This window comes from Strix uralensis, chromosome 4, assembly GCF_047716275.1.
Source record: "Strix uralensis isolate ZFMK-TIS-50842 chromosome 4, bStrUra1, whole genome shotgun sequence".
NCBI lineage: Eukaryota > Metazoa > Chordata > Aves > Strigiformes > Strigidae > Strix > Strix uralensis.
The window spans coordinates 70,832,893-70,852,830 of NC_133975.1; the positions used below are offsets into that span (position 1 = coordinate 70,832,893).

The window sequence follows — 19,938 nt, forward strand, 5'->3', positions numbered from 1 at the left end:
CTCTCTCTAACAGAGACTCAGGAGTTTATTCTGTAGCTAATGCTACAGTCAAACTCTAATTTTCAATAGTTCATGAAAAAGCAATTTCTCTCCAGAGGCCGGTTCGCTCGGTGCTTTGCTTGTGTTCTTCGTGAGTCCATATTGTTAGTTAGGAGTCTCGTCTCTTTCACCAGCGTAGTCAAAATCAGAAAAATCCTTTCCCATGGACTGTTCCCCATTGTGTCCAAGATCAAATGCTGAACATGTTTAAACCTGTAAGGTTATTATTTTAATGCACAGGCCTTTGTATATTGATGGAAATGGAAATATCTGTGTTCTAAAAGCAGAAATGACACAGGCAGGCGATCTCATAACTGATGACTCTGTCTTTGCACAGCCCTAAAAGCTGTTTGTGTGAGAACTTGAACTCAGATTAACTACTTCTGAACTATAAGGAAAGCACACAGGACATCTCATGTGGCCTTATGGTGCAAAAATCTCACTTACTTCTTTCAGGTGGGATCCCTGTAGGTTCGGGTACCTGTCTCCCAACAGCCGCCTTAAAAGCCTGAAAGGAACAGACAATCTTGCAAGTAGATTATCAAGTAATGCTTGCTGAACACCCATTCACCACAATTTTCTGGAAATATTTCATGGTCTAAATACAATTTCATTTCAAAATCCAGGTTTTATTCTCAGGTTAGAGGTTACACAATGATGTTCAGATTCATTACAAGAATAATTTGGAAATATAAAGCCATTTTCACTGAGAAGTTAAACCCATTAAATATTTCTACTAAATTTCTTCTGATACAAATAAGTACACACAGAAAAAAAAGTGATTACATTTTTTATATATTTCTGGGGCCAAAACAAAAGGATATCTGGCCTTGACTCAAAAAAGGGAGTAGGCACCTTCTACCTGGCGTGGCATCAGTGGTACCCTGCTTATAATTACACAGATGTGTTAAAACAGTGAAGCATATTTCCTTTTTACTAAACGATCAAGAAAGAGTACAGAATTCAAGATGGTATATCAACAAATCATTCCCTGGAATCAAATAAAAAAAAGACTATGATTCTCAAACAAAAAATATCACAACATTATTGGGCTTATAAGCTCTTGAATTCAAACCAGATGTGACTTGTCTCTGAAACCCCAGCAATAGCTGCATCTTTTCTCATAAGGCTTTTTAACAGATTCTCATAGGCAGCACAAACAGCATCTTCAGAACAAAGGGCAAAAATGCTTCCCAGCAGAGTTTAACTGGATCCTGAGGATCACTACCCTGTATGATCTGCTTTTCTATTGTCCTCGCAGGGATTTCACCAGGCATAAATAACATGCACTGAAGAGATAAGGAGCTAGGGGCAAAAAAACCCCAGAACAAAGCAGAGTAACAAAGTTGCAAGACTAGCTTGCAGCCTTTGGTCTACACTTCTCCAGGTCATAGGCTGTCAGTGATGGGCTCCCTTCTCCGAGGATGAATCTGCAAAAATAAATCAATACAAATTATTTTGACATTGAGAAATACAACTTGCTTATGATTAATTTCCCTCTATTTTGTAACACATACACATGCACCCCCGGAGCCAATACTGTACAACATTACAAGTCTGTAATCAATCCAATACAAATGGCAGTAAATGTGAAGCAGCAAAAGAGGGTAGGGTTATCATACAGTGCACTAGTAGTCTCTCTCAACTTTCATCTAGTCCCGATTGTCGATAAGAACAAACAGTAGGGTCTAATGACCTAAAGCCCCCATGTAAAATCTTTCAGGACCTCTAAAAAGAACAGCTGACATTCAGCAGTGCTCATAGGTATACATTAGCATTAGGTGCACCCAAGAGAGTAGCTAAGTATGACAGAGGAAAGAATTAGGTAGTAGTACCTACAGCTAAGTAGGTGTCTGTGGTTCAAAGATGTGTTTGATAGTAACTCACTCGAGCTAGCAAAACAAAATAAAATTGAAGAAAGGAAATACACTATTGCTGGTGTAACACATACTTCCTTCCTGAAGTTTCAAAAGATTCTGGAAATGCTGTAACACATCGCTAGTAGCACACACAAGTGCACACAGTATTTTGCTTACAAGAAAAACATTAAGAGTGAAATATTTCCAGCAGGGTTTTGAATTTGCCTAGGAGAATTGCTCTGCAGCTGCTACACAGTAACCCCATCATTCACTTCCAAACCCACAGTGCTGATGATATCCAAATGTATATGAAAGAAAACTTGATCCAAAAGGTCCACGTTTGTAGAAAGCAGCAGTACCGTGAATCATCGATTTTGGTGACACCTTTTCCTTGCAGGTACTATCAGAGCTAAAATTCATGTTATTTGTTCACAAAAGCCTGGAATAGCAACAGCTAGCAGACTGGTTCTCTGTACACGGTAGATAAATATAGATATTTGTGTGTCTGCTTCATTTCATGCAAATAGCCCCTTATAACAACAAAAACAACGGAAAAAAACTTTTCTAACAAGAAATGTGCTTCCAAGCTTCACATCAAATGTTGGCATTCATATAACAACGTAATTTGGAAAAAGAAAAGAGAAGACTTGGATATTCAGACATCTCAAGCAGCTATACAGTGGGGATATCCTCCAATTATTTCTGTTCCTTCCCAGTTCCAAGTCCCACTGGGACAACACTGAGGTCACCCTGCTTATGACAAGATGCTTTTGTCTCCTAAAGTTCTTGCCCAGCTGGTGCAAACCAGCAGATACCACTGCACTGCAGGCACGGTCTGCCAGAGGAGAAAAGCTAACATGATAATACGTAGTTCCCAAAAACAAAGAATGCCTCTCACCTAGGATGGCATTAACCATTCAGAAAACCGTCTGGGTAATCTGCAGTATAAGCAGGCTTCAGAGCCCAGCATAGAGTACTTTTACACTTAAAACACATACAACAGGCAAAGGAAAGTGGACTCCATGTAACGAGGGTAGGTGGCACTTCGCTGCTACTTTAACAAGCAAATGGCATGGAGTGAATTTTTACATCGGTTCCTTAGATGATCAATGAGGAATTAAGGATACTTCCAGATACCAGACAGATGCTTCATCAAGCCACCAGGAAAGAGAATGATTTAATGAAAACAGCCACCATGTCACCGATCACCAGAAGACCACCATCAACATCCCCTTAAATGCTTTGATTCTTCCCTATGTTTCAATCTCGAAGGAAAAAAAAATGCCAGTGTGCGTGAAGCCATTTAAAATCTAACAGGCACTGAATGATAAATTTTGATACATTGTTTCATAGAAATAAAATTATCAAATCATGCAGCTGTTTAAATTACATATCCTGTTCTTCACATGAGATTTTTCTGTCTGGTAGTCTGAAAAACTACAACATATTCTGTGATCTTTAGCTCAAGTTGACTTGTAAAAGCAACACCTTTCTAAAAAAGGCAACTTCTCATGTTCTGGAGTTAGAAATTAAAGGTGTGCTAATGGCCTTTTTGTTACACCGCATCAGCAGAAATCAAGTTGTATCAGTAAAAATCGTGAAAATAATCACATTTTCATTCCCAGTGGGGATGGCAAGCTGTTAATTAAATCTGTCTTGACTAGCTGGGAGCACTGATAATTTCTGATGTAATGTATACACTGAGGACATGGCTAATACCAAAAATGTTTAGGATCTGGGATTTTTTCCAGGAAAATTAAGATGTCAGTTAATTGACTTTTTTCCTGTCTGGTTTTCATTGAAGACCTCCACAAATCCATTTTTTCAGTTTTTCATTTTTTCCCCCCTCCCTACAGATATCATTATTTTCAGTGGAAAACCTCACACTTCTCCCCCCTCTTCTTCAATTAGCTGTAATTATAACAACATTAGCAGCAAAGTAGGTACCTTGAGGGCAAAAATCTGGAAAGCAGCAGAGTATGGAAGGGAACAAGAGATGATATTATAATGAAAGTGGACACATCATGCTTCTTCACGTGTTCATCTGGGCATCCTTAGGGCTTTGCAGGTTGATTTCTGCTTTCCCTAGGCATGCCAAGACAAGGTGGTGACCAGCTGCTGTCACCTCTACCTCCAGAGCTACCCCTTGAACTGAGAGGTATGTGAAGGGCTACGTTTTGGCTTCTCCCTGTGCCTGGCATAGCTGAATCCAAAACAAAAACATACAGTTTAGGTCAAAGAAATCCGGTAGTTATATCTGATATTCTGAAGGAGTAACTGGGGTTCTTAAATACATGTACTGAGAAGCTTTCTGCCAAGAAAACAAATACAGTAAGATTAATTTTGGAAGTGAAAAAGGTAATACATGCCAGCAGTTGTGGCATGCAAAAGGGTTCTTGCTCTGAGTAGGCTTTGAGCAATAAACCTCTTTTCCAGAGAATTTTTCATTAAAAAACTGGGTTCAGGGAAAATCTCCAAAATCAATCTTTTTTTCAACTGTCTTTTCAATTTTTCACAGTTGGATAAGGAAGGAAGTCAACATAGCTTGCCAAATAAAGTGACATTAAGTACACTTGCTGGAAATCTTTCTGCTTTGCTATTGAAAAAGATTAAAAAAAATAAAAATAAAAAACCAAAACAACAACAACAAAAAAAAAACAAAACCAAAAACAAAAAACCACCCCACAACCAAGGACGAAAAGACTGGAAACCAGTTCCAGGAACGCTGAGTGACAGAGCACCGAGAGACTTAGGAGCTAGTATCCCTCCAAAGGAGCACTGCTGGTCAAACAAGGCTAAACTGGCAGAGTTTAAGCACAGTTTCGGACTAGGCTTTCTGCACAGCAAAGTACCTGGGAAGGGAGCAGCCCAGAGGTAGGCAGAAAGAGTTATTCTCTTGGAAATACATTGCCAGTGCAGTGAGACAATCTCTCACCTCACCATCTTCTTCCTTAACCTCTATCTGCCTCCCATTGCTTAACTTTCCACATTGCCCTTCTCTCTTTATTGTGACCTTCAAGGAAACCCCTTTACTTTTTTGGAAGCCTGACGATTTCCCCTAATCCTCTTCTGCAGACAGGCAGTTGCCCTGTGAGGACTACCTGAGCGGTCTTTCCCTGACAGACTGTTCTCCATTGTAGCCCACCTACAGACATGGCTGGACACAAAATGCTCCCGCCCATCTCTTCACCCTGCCTGCTTTCAGCTGGAGTATTCCATATTTGGGGAGATAGAGAGAAGACATACTTATGTTCACAGACAAGCTGAACTCTGGTATGAGTTATCTGAGTTTTTAAGAAGTTTAACAAGAGGTGCTACATGAAACTTTCTGGATACAAATGGGAAGAAAATGCTAGTAAAATCAGACCAATAAACCTGAATACAGCCCACACCCTCGTATTTGCAAACTGCCTGTTGAATATTTCTGGATTAAGTTCAGATCCCAGTGGTGACATGGAAAACTGAACTCTTGATTAGATTGCAGCATGAAAGAGCAGGAGGAGAGGAACCGAGTTAAACCCTCACCTTCCTGTGGCCATGCAGACATACAGATGGCAGGCAGCTGCATCCTGCCATGGCAGCCTGGCAGGAAAGCCACCCCAAACCATGGGCATGCCTTTAGTACCTGTTGCACTGTGCATGGGCAAGGGTGTGGAATACATTGACTCACTAAACACATCATCAAGGACAGAATTTATTTTCCCATCCTTTTTGGAAAATTATATTTTATGTGGTTACCAGTTCTTCACTGTCCCATGCAACCCCTGGGAGGTCAAAGTTGCCTCCATGCTTACCAGTGGAGAGGCTGTGGTTTTTTACCTATGAAGCCTACTAAAACTGGTTCTAAGGTCCCAAAGTCAGAGGGGCCCTGAATGGTTCTTTGTTAACTTTAAAGTAAACTCCCTAAGGCCAGAGATATGTTTTTAAAAACAAGTTGAGTGGGCTTTATGCAGCCAGGGGGATCATCAACTCTGGTTAAAGAAGGCAATTCAACAATAACTATGGGCAACTGTGGACAAATAAAAGAATTGATAAAATAATTTAAATCTTGATTACTGAATCAAAAATATAAAGAAAGGTCAAGACTTATCCACAGAATATCTTCCTGGATGCCAGATGTGTACACAGAGCCAGTAGGCTTTTTTTTACTTATTTAGGCAAACAGAGAAGTAAAAATGTTAAGTAAATGTAATCAAACACACCTACAAGGCTTGCTAGTCATGTTTGGTCACCTCCACATATTCCTACACACTGACTCCTACAACCACATTTCCATGCCCTACATGAACCAAGGCAGGGATAAGATACTCGAGCACGCTGTTGCATCACACTCCGAACTCTGTGTTTGAAGGGCATGCTGATGTGATTTCATGGCTGAGGACGGGTCTCTCAAGCCACAATAGCCAGCCTGTGGCAGCTCTGGGAATAGCTGTCTCTCTCCAGAGCAACTTCAGCCTTATACACCACAAGGGCTACAAGACCCTTCTCTTCATTCAGATTCTTAACTGGTCCGTAGATACTTAACTGTAAAACAGAGAGGTAGATCACTAAAACCAACTCCTTACGGTCTTTTCAGTAGGATTAAATCCTTAAATGGCCCCTAGATACTCTAGCTACAAAAGAGACACACACAGGTTACTTAAACAAGAAGCATAGGGTAGCTCCAAGGTGTTTTAGTCGAAGAACTGCTCAGCACATGGCTGAACCTCAATTAACTGGCACATTTCTTGAGAAAGAGGGAGCTGATGTAGCCCTGATAAGTAACAAGTGGTGTTCACTACTCCAAACTCTGAACAGAAACATAAGGTTTTTGCATAAAGCCATACTTCATAGCTGTAATCTTAGCAGCTCCCTTTAGCTTCACTCTCTTTATAAAGCTAAACTGCAAGGATTTCATTTAGATAATTACCATTGTCTTGCTACCGTGGAACATCTCTTGTTCATTCTCATTTTGGAAAGAAAGGCTTAATGGAAAATAGAAGAGTTTTGGTTTTGTTTGTTTGGGTTGTTTTGTTCATTTTGCCCCCCTATTCCTCTCATCCTCCCTGTATTCTGATGAAGTTATTTCCAGGCTAATTAGAAAGGGCTCAAACCAAAGTGTCCTAGATTCAAATCATCATACTATCATGAAAGTTCAGTCCTGGAGGCAACATTGCTCCTCAGACTTGTGCATAAGTAATCCTCTGCCAACTACCGAATCACAGAAGTGTGGAGAAAATAAGAGACTGGAGTAGAAACTTTGGAAAATAGGATCAAATAGGATTGATCAAATTTCTGAAGATTTTATCTTTAATTTTAAAAATATTTCAGTGGTCATCCTATTTCTGTAGATAAAGGCAAAGACATGTTTCTTACAGAAAATAGAAAGACAAACTAGGCTTCACAGAAGCAGCAGTCCTTTAAGACAGCCTTCTTTGAACACAGGAGCAGCTAAGAAAAGTGGTGCCAGTCAGAAGTACAGATACAGTTACACAAGAAACAGAAAACAGGAGATTACAGCTGGTTACAGAAGGACCTGGCGAACCTAAGTCAAATGCCAAAGCACCTGGGCGCAAACAACTTTCTTCCTCACAAAGGAGGCGAGAGAGGGAGGAAAACACAGACTGGGTACATCTATACAAAGCTGCAGAAAAAATTCGTAATTCCTCCTTGGTGACAATATACATTTGCAGTCCAAATGACATTATAGCAAAGTAGCTAGAGTTAACGTAGAGACTCTCATAGATTTCAGATATCTTTAAAATAGGCTTTTTTTGATGGCATATCATAAAAAAATACCAGTTTTCTGATTCATTTCACTTCTGTTCAGCTCTAAATTTACAACCTGTGACCTGTATTTTGCAATTATTCTCTAAGAAAAAATACCCAGTGTCAAAGGAAAATTTGTTCAGTTAAGGAAAACTTAAGGGTTTTCCCTAGAAGCATCAATCTACTGAAATAGCATTCCTGAAGGAAACTGCCTCATGCCTAAAAGTTGCTGCACTGCTGTTTTGTTTTTCTATAATGAAGTCCTATCTCAGAAGAGATAAGATTTATTGGTCAGTTTATCACCTAATGAGGAAATGAAAGAGGAGAAATGAGACTCAGGAACTGCTGCACATACTAGCTCATTTAAACCCACCATTGTAATTAGCCCTTGTACAAAATAGAACAAAGAAATTGGAACATCCAGAATAATTTCATCACATATTCTTGGAGTTTCTATCTTTGAAACCTTTCTCAAAACACTTAAATGCAGATTTAATATAGATGCCTGTATATAATATATAGACCCAGGCTAGTGCCTTTTAATTGATAGTAGAAATAGGACTTCTCTCTGATTAATGGCTAATAAAATAACCTTTGTCTTAACAAAGATAAAAAAAATAAGAACCCCGAAGATGTTAAAGCAGACATCTTACACAGCGCTATGATGGGACTCATTGTGAATTCCTCTTTATGGGGACTGAAGAAAAAAGGGAAGGGAAAAGTCTCTAAGTGTTCTACTCACTATCCCATTGAGAAGAAGGTATTTGGATGTTCTGGACAAGGAACAGTAATAGATGGATTTAAAAAAAGCTTTTTCAGGGTGCCAGAAGTCAAGTCATATAATCAAGCCAGATGAAAGAACAACTCTTTTTCTTCAGATCCCCTAAGTGCACTGCCTTGGACCACAGCTGCAGTTGGTGGCCGGACTCGTTTCATTCACTGTTATAAACATCCTCCCTGTGTTCTCTGGTGCAGTAAATCACTCTGAATTTAAGTGGGAGGAACTACAAAATTAATCTCCTGTCCTCTCTTGCAGTCACAGCACCACTTTCCCTACGACCACATCAGAACCCTCCAAACAGACACCATGTAATTATGGGAAGCTCATCCTCCATTTCGGCAAGCTACATTCCCACCCTACCCTCTCTTCAGTGCAAATGTGGATGACAATAAATAATGGAATGATTCCTCTGTAGCCATCATCTTCTAGATGTTACAAAACAGATTTTGGTGATGAGTCCCTGCCACCCCATATGGTACCCACTCGCACTGTGAAATGGCAGACACATGAAGCACTCACACTCCCACAGTGCTGACCAGCAAACTTTGCTGGTCCCACTGCAGCCCAGGATGATGTTATCATTCATCTGAGATAGTATCTCTACAAAAGGGCCACAACTCAGGATAACAGAGCAAAACACAAAAATTTAGGTGCAATAATTCTCAACCACTTTTCAAAGAAAAGAGGTGGCTTAGGGGAGTTTCTGAAGAAGAAGATCTGGAGGGGTGGATTCCACCCAGAACAATGTCCCTTTTTCCTTGTGCTCTCTGGCAGCCATTTTTTTGAAGTGGTCTGATGCAAGTACTTCAAAACACCCAGGAACCTGGCATGATTTCAAATCCAGGTACAACCAGGTACTCCTCCTGGTTTCCAAAAGATCGTTTACACTGACACTTGGGCAACTAATTAACTTCGTCCGTTTACATGGTTTTATTTTCAGACCAGGCACCTTGAACTATCAGAGCAGATCAAGAATAGCAAAGGGCGTTTTGCCTTTAAGGTGAAACAACACCCTAAAGCCTGTAGTGTGTTACCAAGGGCTTCTAAAATCTGCCCCATCTTGGCCCCCAGGTTCGGCACATCATTAAATTTAGTCTTAGCTGGAGCAACAGAAGCTCTAAGGACAACTCTGAGAATATCTTTTCTTTAGGACTATTACTAGTTGTTTAATGAGGCAAATGTGTGATCCTATAATATGTAATATAGACATTTTATGAATTGCAACAAAGTTGAAAGCCGTAATGTAGATGGTATTATATTAGAAACCTCACCTGTGTTGCACATACACCAACCTTGGCTCTCCGAGGCAAAGCTGTCACGTAAGCACTCAACAGATAAATAACAAAGTTTACTCTACATCCCTCAAAGCCCCCCACTTTAAAAAAGTGCATTTAAAATATGCTCTGTACAGCTGTTGTCTTACCATTTGCCTTGTGCTGCACATCTGGCGGAAACTGGTCAGGAGCATACCACTGATAGTCTGGCTGCACAGAACAATAAAACATTATTACAGCAATATGGACTTCATAGGCACTTCAAACAAAAGAATAGTGACATGATAAAAATATAATTGTGCTGTGAAGGTTTTTTATTAGTCATACAAAAGTAGTTTACAAAAAAATCTTATATTTAGCTTTATATTTCCACTGCTCAAGTCTTTCAGCTTGCTTCCTTTTTTATGACTTGTTGTTTAGATGCTGTCCTGATTAGAAATATTGGTGTAAACCTTTCTAGATCCCACAAATCAAAAGAAGCATTAATGGAAACAAATCAGATTTTAAGAGGGCTAAGGAAAAGTGCACCAGAAGATACTAGCAGGCATCACATCCTCAGTACTAAAGAACTTCAGAGAAACCTGGTACACATCGACCTGACAGGTGAAGCTGTTCCAGTCTGAATACATGTAACATCTGTAACATGTTTCAGTGTGACAGGAATAACCCATTGAATAAAGTTCTCTCCTTTCCTCCCTTGCCGACAGGTTAGCATTAGTGTTACTATAACATTAGCTGTTATCAAATAACTTCTTGAAAATTCTGTGGGATGGGAAAAATTCCCACCTTTCTTATAAGAGGAAGTATTGGGAAGGTTATGTCCATGCAAACATAGTTTTGTCTAGGGAAATCCTGGAAGAAAGAAATACTGTATTATAGTTTATACCACACACTGTGGTAAATGAGTAGCAAATTACCACAGAGAAAACAATTTTGGGACCAGACATTTCAGTTGAACCTATATTAAACTGTCTATCTGGTTTAAGTACTACATGCAAGCTTGTCAAATTCCAGGTAATTGCTGCTTAAAATTAGTTAAACTGGGAAAATAATTCTTGTTTTGCAGAAATTACTCTGACAAAATCCCGAGTAGTTCCAAGGAGACTCTTAGAGATTTCAAGTTGTAGGGAAGAAATTTTGTAGACTTCTAAAGAAGTTTTGCCTAAATTGCGATGGCAAGATGAAGCTGTAGATTCAGAAAATAGATTTAACTTTTATGTATGATGTCATTTATAAGTTACATAGCAATAATCACTCTCATACACTGTCAGGAAAAAAGGAGCTAGCCTATTTTCACTTAAATTATACTATCCACATCCACAGGTATTATTTACTAATTCTGTGCTTGGGGGCAAACAAAATAGGCTTTGATACGAAGCAAGACTCTGCTTTTGGTTTAAGCACAGGTAGTTTTTCCACTGATGGCTCAAAATACACTTATTTGCACTGCTTTTTTGAGATTCTAATGATTTTTCTGTTCTCTGATCTACTCTTTCATATGTACTTACACTATGCAAACTTGAACGAATTTCAGAAAAGAGGTTTATTTCATGTCAGACTAAACAAAATGTTTCTACTAACAATGTAAAAAGGAATGAAAAGGTGTAAGACATTAAAAGAACGAAAAAGCAAAAGCACAGACTAAACACACAGGATTACGTACTTTAACTCAGGACACTCATTAAATTCTAACACCTTTCTTCATTGCTAACAAATTGCTCAGGGAGGTATCAAAAGCTCAGAGCAGCAACACTGCACTCACACAAAGAATTTCAAAGAAAACTCAGAATGAAACTGGGAGTTACAAAGCAACCAGTCAAACTGACCCCGGCGCTCCAGCAGGAATGGCAAAGTTGTAAACCCAGTGATCCCTTGCAGAATTAGAAACCCAGATGATGAAAGTTCAGGGAGAAGAGCCAAAATAATCTGGGACAGTGTCCAAATTGCAGTGAAAAACATTCTGCAATACTTCCAACTCTGATAAATAGGCAGATAAGCACACTCCTGAAGCATAGAAATGACTTGTTCGACCACAGCTTTCCTGCTGGATTTCTACAGTCTGAAAGACTTCTATGCATTTTGCAAAAATTCGGCTATAATTTCTCAAATAATGAGCATCTTTCCACATGTGACAGCTTTATAACCAGAAACAGATATTGTGTATTTAAAATGACATTCACCATGTTTAAATGTATTCTCACTAGATTTGAATAGGCACAGCCAACTTAGATAACCCAAAGCACTTCAAAAATATCGTTCTTTGAAGCGGTATTTTCCTTGAAATAGATAACTCCCCCTCACACAACCTGCCCTAGAGCAAAGCTGTTCTTCAGGTGGACAAAGACACGGCCCTGTTGTGTGCCAGGAAAAGAGGCAAATTTCCCATTGTGTTAGCCACACTCAGATATAACTTCCACTTCTGCTGATTTTTTCATTTTATTTTTTTGCAATACACAGGCTTGTTTGGGAAAATTGCATTCCTAAAGAATTCACAGCCAAAGTTCCTAACTCTCAGTAGGACCTTATGCCTCACGTAATCCTGTTTCACAGCAGCATGCCAGAAGGAAGATACTACTGGGTACAAGCAACAGCATCTGGGATTCCACCCCTACAGTTTAATAGCAACGTTGTGAATCCTGCCCATAGCTTGTCTGCCTGTCCCAGAAGGCGTACAGGAAACCTGGGATAGTGCAGTCTGGCTACAGCAGCATTGCCTGATGGCAGGACAGTTATACTACTTATGAATACAAAAGCTGTGAGTGAAGAAGGAAAGTCATTTTCCAAAGACAGGGCCAGAGAAAGAAATACCCAGTGTAAGACATGGAAATGAGACACATTAGTGAACAAGCTTTCTTAGACTGAATAGAAGGAAGACCAGAATAATGCTGACCACAGCTATGTTTTCATTTTTGTCACTACCATTTATATTGAAGGCCCACAACTGGGATCCAGAGAGCAGATCCATATTTATGAATTTGGGTAACTATATAGCTACAAAAGGCTCTGAATGTGTATTGTGCAAGTAAATTAATCTAAGAAATCAGCAAGAGTCCAATCAAACAACCTTATTTTTTTAATTAAGGAATGACCACCAGTATCATTGAAAACAAATGTGTAATAATCTCCTTTTTCTTCTTAGTGGTATTGTAGATAAACAGTATTTGCCAAAGTAATTGTAAAATATATAAGTATATAATTAAAGTACAACTCATCAGCCATACATTTAAATTTCTGCAATTTTTCCTCTTTGTGAACAGATTTCTGTTGGTTATGCTTTGATTTGCACATGGCAGCACTCTGCAATTCAGTATCAAAGACCCTGGAACGGCAAGGAAGAAACAAACACAACTATCAAGAGAAAAATCAGCATTTTGGGGCAGGTGGTAAGGGAAGTGAGACTGTACAGAGACCACCAAGACTGTTCCAGACTAGAGCTAATTTTAAAACCAGTACAAAATCTTGATCTGAAACCAATAATGAACTAGGAAACAATAGATTTGGTTACTGGTGAGGATGGCACTGTGATAGCACGAGGTTATTCTCCTGTGGTCACCATGCTGTGAGAAAATCAGTGCCCTTGTGAAATGGGAGACCGTGGGAACCTTACCGAGTGCTGTTGTTGCTCATGTGCTCTGCGAGATGCTGGATGTACTCGAGGATCTTGATAGTGAAGAACCAAGCCACAACTCCCATAATTAACACATGGTGAGAGGAAGAGTGGAGGTGGGTAGCTGGGCCTCTCAGACTGTACTGGGAGGTCTTTTGTCTGTCAAAAATAAGAAAAGCAAGAATAAATGCATTAGCAGTGGGATACGATGACCAACAGAATATTCACGTACAAATTCACCAGTAAAAAGCAACGGGCAAGCAACCCTCCTCTCTCAGCACTGGTCGCAATGTTGCTCGTTTAGCCCCTTCAAACTGTTCATGATTTAAAAAATTATGTAAGAAAACTGACTTGTGCCACACCAGAGTCTACATTTTTTGTGAGAAAATATTGGTGTCAAGATATGGCAAGCACATTTCTGGGTGTTTTCTATTTTCAAAAAACATTACACACAGTAGCTTTCAATAATTTGAAGCAGAACTACATGGACAGGCACTTGCATAACAAGAAAAATAAATAATTTTTGTAAAGGACCAAAGTTGATGGCCTCAAGATTTGGGTATGCCTTTTCTTAGGCCCTCTGCGTCCCAGCAGAGTCAACAGGAATTTGCCTAAGGACAGAGCAAGGAGGGGTAAAAGCTGATTAACATTCTATAATCCTATTCTGATTCTATGAGTCACAACTAAATAATTTGACTTAAGAAAACAAACTAATAAATATTCTATATGGCTCCTCTCAAGTTTAAAATCCTTCACAAGCTCTGCTTAATCAAATCCCAAGGCAGGAAGAGACAAATAAGATCATCTCTAGTGTAAACTGTCAGTGCAATGCAGGGACAGTCAAGCTGTATATATTACACAGCACTTGTACAGCCCTTCGGGTATGTTGTACATCCGCAGTGCTGTTGGCATTTCTCTTGGTTCAGAGCAGCTGGGGAGGAGTGGGAAAGGCCTTTTAGCCCCATTTGTAGTCCCCCTTTTCACTGTCACTGCTGGGAGATGTTCTCACAGCATCCATTGACTGGTTGGGGTTGTGCAAGAAATGTAGTCTTTTACAATCTCTAGGCAATGCAAAAATATATAGGAAGAAGGTGTCTTTGAGTACTCTGTCTCCTACAAAAGAATTTCTTTACCTCACTGACTCAGGAGTGGGCTGGTGGGTGGGGGAAATATACCTGAAAGTTACTGCATGCAATGCTAACAGATTTGTCCAGGTATTTCTATATGCTTGGGATGCCCTGAGTGGCAAATCATGGCATTCCCTCTGCCGTTACTATTTTTACACTTGCATGAAATGCTTCCAAGCACCCATAAAAGCACTGACAAGTCTGGGGTCATACTGCAGCAGGGCCCAGCATTGGCCAGGATGCCCAACCTGCTCTTCACTCCCACTGAAGCTGATGGGAGTGAGGGGCGCTTGACAGCATCTTGCCTCTGGTACTATTGCAATACCCTACTAGTATTGATGCATAGGTTGGTTGAGAGTAAGCTAATACTGAAGTTTCCGTTTCACAACAATGTTGGGGAGGACAATAAATCATCACAGAACATTTTGGTAATCAGCCATTCTTCTAAAACATTGCACAATTCTGTCAAGACAGGAAACCTCAAAATTTCATCATTTTTAAATGGGGATTGAGAAAGCTCAGAGTTTTGCATGCCATGATTTTACTATGGCTTCCTGAATGTCTGTGAACAGAATACTGACACTACTGTGAAAAGATAAAAAGGATGTTGCAACAAAAACTTATTGCAGCGGCTGTTCAGCTAATCTGGATGGAGACAATTTTTTTCCCTCAGTGACATTAACATTACTCTGTAATTCCAGTGCAGAGGTCAGGATTAATTACAGAAGCTTTTTATTTCAAAAGTTGGTTTGATGTTAGAACTCTTATATCAAGTGCCAGTGAAACAATCAACAGCTCTCTGGATTTGTTTTTGGTTCACCCCTCTCCATTTCAAGATATGTTTAAAGAGTTTTTGCAATAAATACTCCCTTCATCTACTTAATTTGGAAGTCATCTCTAATCACTTCTCATCTTCTTACTGCATTACTTCAGAATGATTTCATCCCAGGTGGTGACCTTATATAAAATCCAATGTCAATTAACGGAAGCCAGAAAGCCTTGGGTTGCATGGAAAGTGAGAAGATAAAAATAAGATACACATGTTCTGGCAATGGTAATTTTCTTTTGATTCATACCTGAGAGTTTAGTTTATTCAGTTGTGACTGTAATCTCTCATTAATTTTCTGCAATTCTTCTTTCTCTTCATTAAGTCTTTCTCTGTCAGATCTCTCCTTTCTGAAGTCTTCTTCATATATTTGTACCTGCAATCATTATAACCAAGAATGTGAATTTCAGTAGAACCACAATGGAAATTTTCATCCGCTTTGTTGTTTCATTGCTTTTTAAACACTGGCCAAGCAGCAGGGTGCTTTCCAAAGGGATCTGTCCTCTTCACGATCCTGCAACCAAAAGTTTCCCTCATCTTTTTATGACCAGTACAAAATGACAAGCAATGGCTATTCTCCAATGGCACCTATCAATCAAAACTGTCCACAGCTTCATTATTCATAGATCTTTGTAATTTAAAAGGTGGATATCAGTTTTAAGTATTAGAAATAAGAGAGCAAATACTAAAGACATTGACCTTTTTAAGGGATAACCAGGTGCAGGACAAACATTTTACCAACATTTTAACCTCATTTCTCTTCAATTATGAGCACTTTTAACTCCCCCGTGTATCTCAGATGCAAGCAGTTAGCATCCTGGTGGAGATGGGAGGTGCTGGCACGGTACAAAAATCTGACTTCTAGCATGCAGTCTGACAGAACATTATCACCTTATCCAACCTAAAGATGAGCCACTATCATGAAATAACACACTGCCTTTTTATAGCCCACTGAACACTGTTGGCCTTGAGCCTGCTTTGCTTTACTCCTTGTCATAGTTGTCTGCAGCTTTACCTTACCCACTCTGTTAGCTGTCTAACCAAGGTGTGGCCCAAAGGACTAATCTGTGCAGAATAAGTGATAGTATTTAGAGCTGTGGACACATAGTAATGACCAGAAGACTAGGACTAGTCAGGACTGTCAAGGAATTTGGACCTTGACTAGAGCACTGTGGAAAAAAAACAACCTGTAGGAGGCTATTGTGCCCCAGATGTTAGCAACTGTATGTGAAAAAAATAATTGGCCCACATGCCTTTTGTCTGCAATATAGGATTTCTAACTCATCTTCTCAAACTGCAGCCCAAAGAACCTATCCGCCCCAGTGTAGAAGCAGAGGGGAATGTTACGTACACAATTCAAAATGGAAATATAGAGGTTTGACCCTGTTCCTAGAAGATAAGCTGCCTTTCAAATATTAAAGAATGCAGTGGTTTAGCTCTTTTTACATCTCCAGGAATCATAACGCTTCATCCCATTAAAAAATATCTGACCACCCCAGGCACAGGCAGCGAGCGCACAGATTCAGAAGTAAAACAGAAGTTTGTAAATTAATTGGTGTTAAGCCAACTGGCTTAATTCTTCAGCTAATGGGCAGGCATCCACCTGGTAAGAAGCTGGTGGCACTTCTACTGACAAATATCAGCAAAAGCACTTTGGGGTGGGAACCACCGCCACAACTTTCAGAAGTCCTTTCATGTCCTCTTGGTCAGTCACTAAAGCCCGCTGACAGTCTCTTCCCAAAGAACTTGCTTGCTGTGGCTCAAGCCTTGCCCATCGTACAGATCCAGTTTTCTTTTTGCTGGCAGCAGCACTATGACTTCACAGCACTAAAAAAAATGTTAATACCTCAGGGGAAGAAAAAAGGTCAACACAGAGCTCTATAAATTATTTTCGCAACTTGCCTGTTGCAGCTAATTTTTGCAAGGTTTTTTTCAGACCCGACGGTCCTCCACACTAGACATAACCCCCTTCCTGAATAACACTGTGTAGAAGGAGCAAAGGCTTTCTGTGTGGCCATGTGGGACTCAGCTCCACAGACTCAGCTCCTGACCTTCTGAAGTAGAGGCAAAGCTGTCACTTGCAGAAATCTAGGTCACTTGTATCCCTGTCCACCTACACACTTCTCAGTATTTCCTCATTTCTTCTCTCCCAATTCCCTCTCTCCTGTCCCACCTCCCTCCCACTCCCCAGCTGCACGATCTGCTGAAGCTGCAAGGGAACCACTTTGTCACACTTTTGCCATATATTCTTGTTGCCCTGAGAAAGAGGGGGACACCTCCCAAGGAATGAATGCCTTCATCTCTTCTGTCGTGGCCAGGGATGGGCTGATGACAGCCAAGCTCTGGTGAGACTCTGTCACGTCGCTGTTTGTCCCAAGAGTCCCTCCTCTGTACAGTTAGAGCCTTCTGCTCCGTTTCGTGCAGAAGGAAGTCTGGACTCACTGTACTGATTTATACAACTAGAAAAAGACATTCATAAAATGGATACCCCATGAGAATTCTGAAAAAAAATTGGTTTACTCTATTTTATTGTGTAGAATGAAATAACTCATTACTGTACAATCAAGTGCAGGATTTTATTCTCCAGCATGTGGCAAGCATTACATTAGAGAGCAAAATCTGGCTCTGCTGTCAAACGTGACAGAAACAAGTATTTTATTCCCATTGAATAAAATTCCCATTCTGATCACATCCATTTGTGTGTCAATAATGTTAACCCTAACACTGTCCAGGATGACAGACCTAGAATGTAAAATTATCTGAAAAGTATCATGTTTTTAAACAGATTCTTTCATATGGAAAGAAAAAGAGTGCACAAAACACTTGAACTGCTCACAACAAAGATTAAAAAAAAATAAATACACTTCTCTATAGTGATTGGTATGCAGGTTACGGATGCAAAAGTTTTGCCTCACACTTTGAAAAACTGCAATGCCAACACTAGTTTTCCAAGACTAGGATTCTTAGATAATTCACTAAACTTTCAACTTCTGAGAAAAAAGGAGCAGAAGACACAATCAGTAACTCGTGAAATTTAGCATTCCCTCTGGATGAAATTCAGCCCCTAGCAGAGAGCTGACAGGACGTCTTCAAGAGTCAGAAGAGCCATTCTGCTACTTCAAGTCCTACACAAGTCCTTGCTCCAGTCCTTTGGAAGGACTCAGTTTCACTTCATGGACACTGTTGTGATGACAACATCTTAGGAAACACCATTTGAATGGGCTGTGGCTAAATTGGTTCTTCCTTTCAAAAGCTCTACATCGGCAGTCTACCAGGCACAATTCTTGGGACAGAGGGCAAAATTATGCTGTATGAAAGCCACCCAGGCTTACTTCCAGCTGTTCTCACCTGTTGTCTGAGAACTTCGAGTTGGGTTCTCATGTCCTCAAGGCTGTTCCTGTCACCCTTCTCTGGAGGAGTCCCAAGAACAAGTGAGTGCTGCTTTTTCAACACATCCACAAGGGCCTGCAATGTCAAACAGCAAAATTACTAAACAGAGATTCACTACCTAAAAAAAAAAAATCCTTTAAAATTCTTAGAATGATTGCTCTCTAAATAAACAGATTAGAGTGAGTCACAAACTTGTGGGGGGTTTTCTTTCACTTGCAGATGCTTCAATTATATACACTGGATATAAAGCCCATGAATAACATATATGCATGACTAGGTCCAAATTTTCACAGAATCACAGAATCGTCTAGGTTGGAAAGGACCTTGAAGATCATCCAGTCCAACCATTAACCCAACATTAACAGTTCCCAACTACACCATATCCCTAAGCGCTATCTCGACCCTACTCTTAAACACCTCCAGGGATGGGGACTCCACCACCTCCCTGGGCAGCCCATTCCAACGCCTAACAACCCGTTCTGTAAAGAAATACTTCCTGATATCCAGTCTAAACCTTCCCTGGCGCAACTTGAGGCCATTACCTCCTGTCTTATCACTCATTACTTGGTTAAAGAGGCTCATCCCCAGCTCTCTGCAACCTCCTTTCAGGTAGTTGTAGAGGGCGATGAGGTCTCCCCGCAGCCTCCTCTTCTCCAGACTAAACAACCCCAGTTCCCTCAGCCGCTCCTCGTACGACATGTGCTCCAGACCCTTCACCAGCTTCGTTGCCCTTCTCTGGACACGCTCGAGTAATTCAATGTCCTTTTTGTAGCGAGGGGCCCAAAACTGAACACAGGAATCGAGGTGCGGCCTCGCCAGTGCCAAGTACAGGGGTAAGATCACCTCCCTGTCCCTGCTGGCCACGCTATTTCTGATACAAGCCAGGATGCCATTGGCCTTCTTGGCCATCTGGGCACACTGCTGGCTCATGTTCAGCCGGCTGTCAATCAACACCCCCAGGTCCCTCTCTGACTGGCAGCTCTCCAGCCACTCCTCCCCAAGCCTGTAGCGCTGCTGGAGGTTATTGTGGCCCAAGTGCAGCACCCGGCATTTGGCCTTATTGAAGCTCCTACAGTTGGCCTTAGCCCATCGCTCCAGCCTGTCCAGGTCTCTCTGCAGAGCCTCCCTACCCTCGAGCCGATCAACACTCCCACCCAGCTTGGTGTTGTCTGCAAACTTACTGAGGGTGCACTCGATCCCCTCGTCTAGGTCATCAATAAAGATGTTAAACAGGAGTGGCCCAAAAACCGAGCCCTGGGGGACACCACTCGTGACCGGCCGCCAACT

At 40.6% G+C, this 19,938-nt stretch overlaps 1 protein-coding gene across 3 annotated transcripts in view; it reads right to left on the reverse strand.

Annotated features, from left to right (window-relative positions):
* Positions 1-647: 647 nt before the first annotated feature.
* The window catches only part of TNIP3 (TNFAIP3 interacting protein 3), a 56,700-nt gene continuing 37,409 nt past the window's right edge, over positions 648-19,938 (reverse strand). For 2 of the 3 annotated variants that reach the window (XM_074865162.1, XM_074865160.1), the window contains 5 exons: positions 18,610-18,726; positions 15,512-15,637; positions 13,309-13,467; positions 9,851-9,907; positions 648-1,469 (listed from right to left, as the gene is read on the reverse strand). In XM_074865162.1, coding sequence (XP_074721263.1) covers positions 1,428-1,469; positions 9,851-9,907; positions 13,309-13,467; positions 15,512-15,637; positions 18,610-18,726 — 501 coding nt within the window. In that variant the 3' untranslated portion in view covers positions 648-1,427. Of the gene's footprint in view, positions 1,470-9,850; positions 9,912-13,308; positions 13,468-15,511; positions 15,638-18,609; positions 18,727-19,938 lie in introns of all 3 variants that reach the window. The other variant, XM_074865161.1, reaches the window with a different exon arrangement.